The sequence below is a fragment of the Oxyura jamaicensis genome, unplaced genomic scaffold (genome assembly GCF_011077185.1).
Source record: "Oxyura jamaicensis isolate SHBP4307 breed ruddy duck unplaced genomic scaffold, BPBGC_Ojam_1.0 oxyUn_random_OJ72027, whole genome shotgun sequence".
In the NCBI taxonomy this organism is placed as follows: domain Eukaryota; kingdom Metazoa; phylum Chordata; class Aves; order Anseriformes; family Anatidae; genus Oxyura; species Oxyura jamaicensis.
This window is the reverse complement of record NW_023310820.1, coordinates 16664-18127: the sequence shown is the minus strand read 5'-3', so window position 1 is coordinate 18127 and position 1464 is coordinate 16664. Positions and strand designations below refer to the sequence as shown.

General features: G+C 64.1%; 1 protein-coding gene across 1 annotated transcript in view; it reads right to left on the bottom strand.

The window, feature by feature from the left end:
• LOC118159783 (very long-chain acyl-CoA synthetase-like) overlaps nucleotides 1-892 on the bottom strand; it is a 7679-nt gene extending 6787 nt beyond the window's left edge. Inside the window, exon 1 of the mRNA XM_035314350.1 lies at nucleotides 412-892. Coding sequence (XP_035170241.1) covers nucleotides 412-892 — 481 coding nt within the window. The remainder of the gene's footprint in view (nucleotides 1-411) is intronic.
• Between the last annotated feature and the right edge of the window lie 572 nt (nucleotides 893-1464).

Sequence of the window (1464 nt, the reverse complement as noted above, 5' to 3'; positions counted from 1 at the left end):
CTGCAAATCCATGCACAGCCACTGACACGTCTGCAAATCCATGCACAGCCACTGACATGCATGCAAGTCCATGCACAGCCACTGACATGCATGCAAGTCCATGCACAGACACCGACACGTCTGCAAATCCATGCACAGCCACTGACATGCATGCAAGTCCATGCACAGACACCGACACGTCTGCAAATCCATGCACAGCCACTGACATGCATGCAAGTCCGTGCACAGCCACACATTGCAACAGCACGCAGAACCCCCGACAAGCACGCAGCCACACTTGCAAGACACCAACGTGTGCAACCCCCACATGAAGCAACACAAGCAGTCACAAGCAAAAGCAGCAGACCCCTCTCGCCCCCCCCCCCCCCCCCCCATCTTGCATCAAACACCCCCGGGGGCACCACCACTCACCGGTGCTGGCGAGCACGAAGGTGGCCTGGGCGGCAGCGAGCGCGTGCAGCAGCGCCTGGCCCCGCACGTTGCAGTTGAGGCACGCCATGGCGCAGCCCAGCTTGGCCAACGCCAACCATGTCCAGACGTAGGAGGGCTCGTTGGGGAGGAAAACGGCCACGGTCTGGCCCGGCTGCAAGCCCAAGCGCTGGGAGAAGACGCGGGCGGCGCGGCTGCTGAGCCGCTCCACGTCCCGGTAGGTGTAGAGCTCATCCTGGAACAGCAGCAGGGGGCGGTGGGGTTGGCGTCGAGCGTGCTCCTGGAACACCTCGAGGAGGGTGACGGCGGGACGGCGGGACAGGCGGCGGCGACACCGCAGCGAAGCCCCCGCCAAGGCCAAGAAGGCACCCAGGTCATCCCAGAGGAAGGGGAACAAGCGGTCCCGCAGCAGCAGCAGCAGCAGCAGCAGCCCGGCCACCGCTGCCGTGACCACCCCCAGCATGGTCACCCCGCGGCGCTGGGTTCTGCAGGGCAAGGTCCGCCGCCCGCGTGCACCTTGCCCCGGCGCGTTTGCCCCTGGGGTGGTTTTGTTTTTCTTTCTTTCTTTCTTTTTTTTTCTTTTTTTTTTTTCTCCTGGCGTCGCCGGCCCTGCCCCGGTGAAGGGTGTGGAGCGTCACCGCGGGGGCGGCTTGCGTCACCGGGGTTCCTCGTCCCTCCGTCCCGCCGTCTCCGACAGCTGCTCCTGGAGCCAGACGGGCACGGAAATAGGAGGGGTCCGTCCGTCCTGCCGCCGTCTGTCTGTCTATCCACCCCCCCCCACCCCAAATTCTGGCTACCGCCCAGGCCCAGCCGTCCGCCTGTCCGTCCTCCCCATCCACCTGCTCTTGGCTTTGGGTGACCGCCTGGGTTTTCCCCGGAGGCAGCGGTGGGAGGGGAGTTCTGCCAGTCCCCAAGGACTCCAGCCAGCCTCTAAAGCCGCCATCCAGACCCCAAAACCTCCATCAATCCCCCCAAAACCTCCATCAATCCCCCAAAACCTCCTTCAATCCCCCCCAAACCTCCATCAATCCCCCC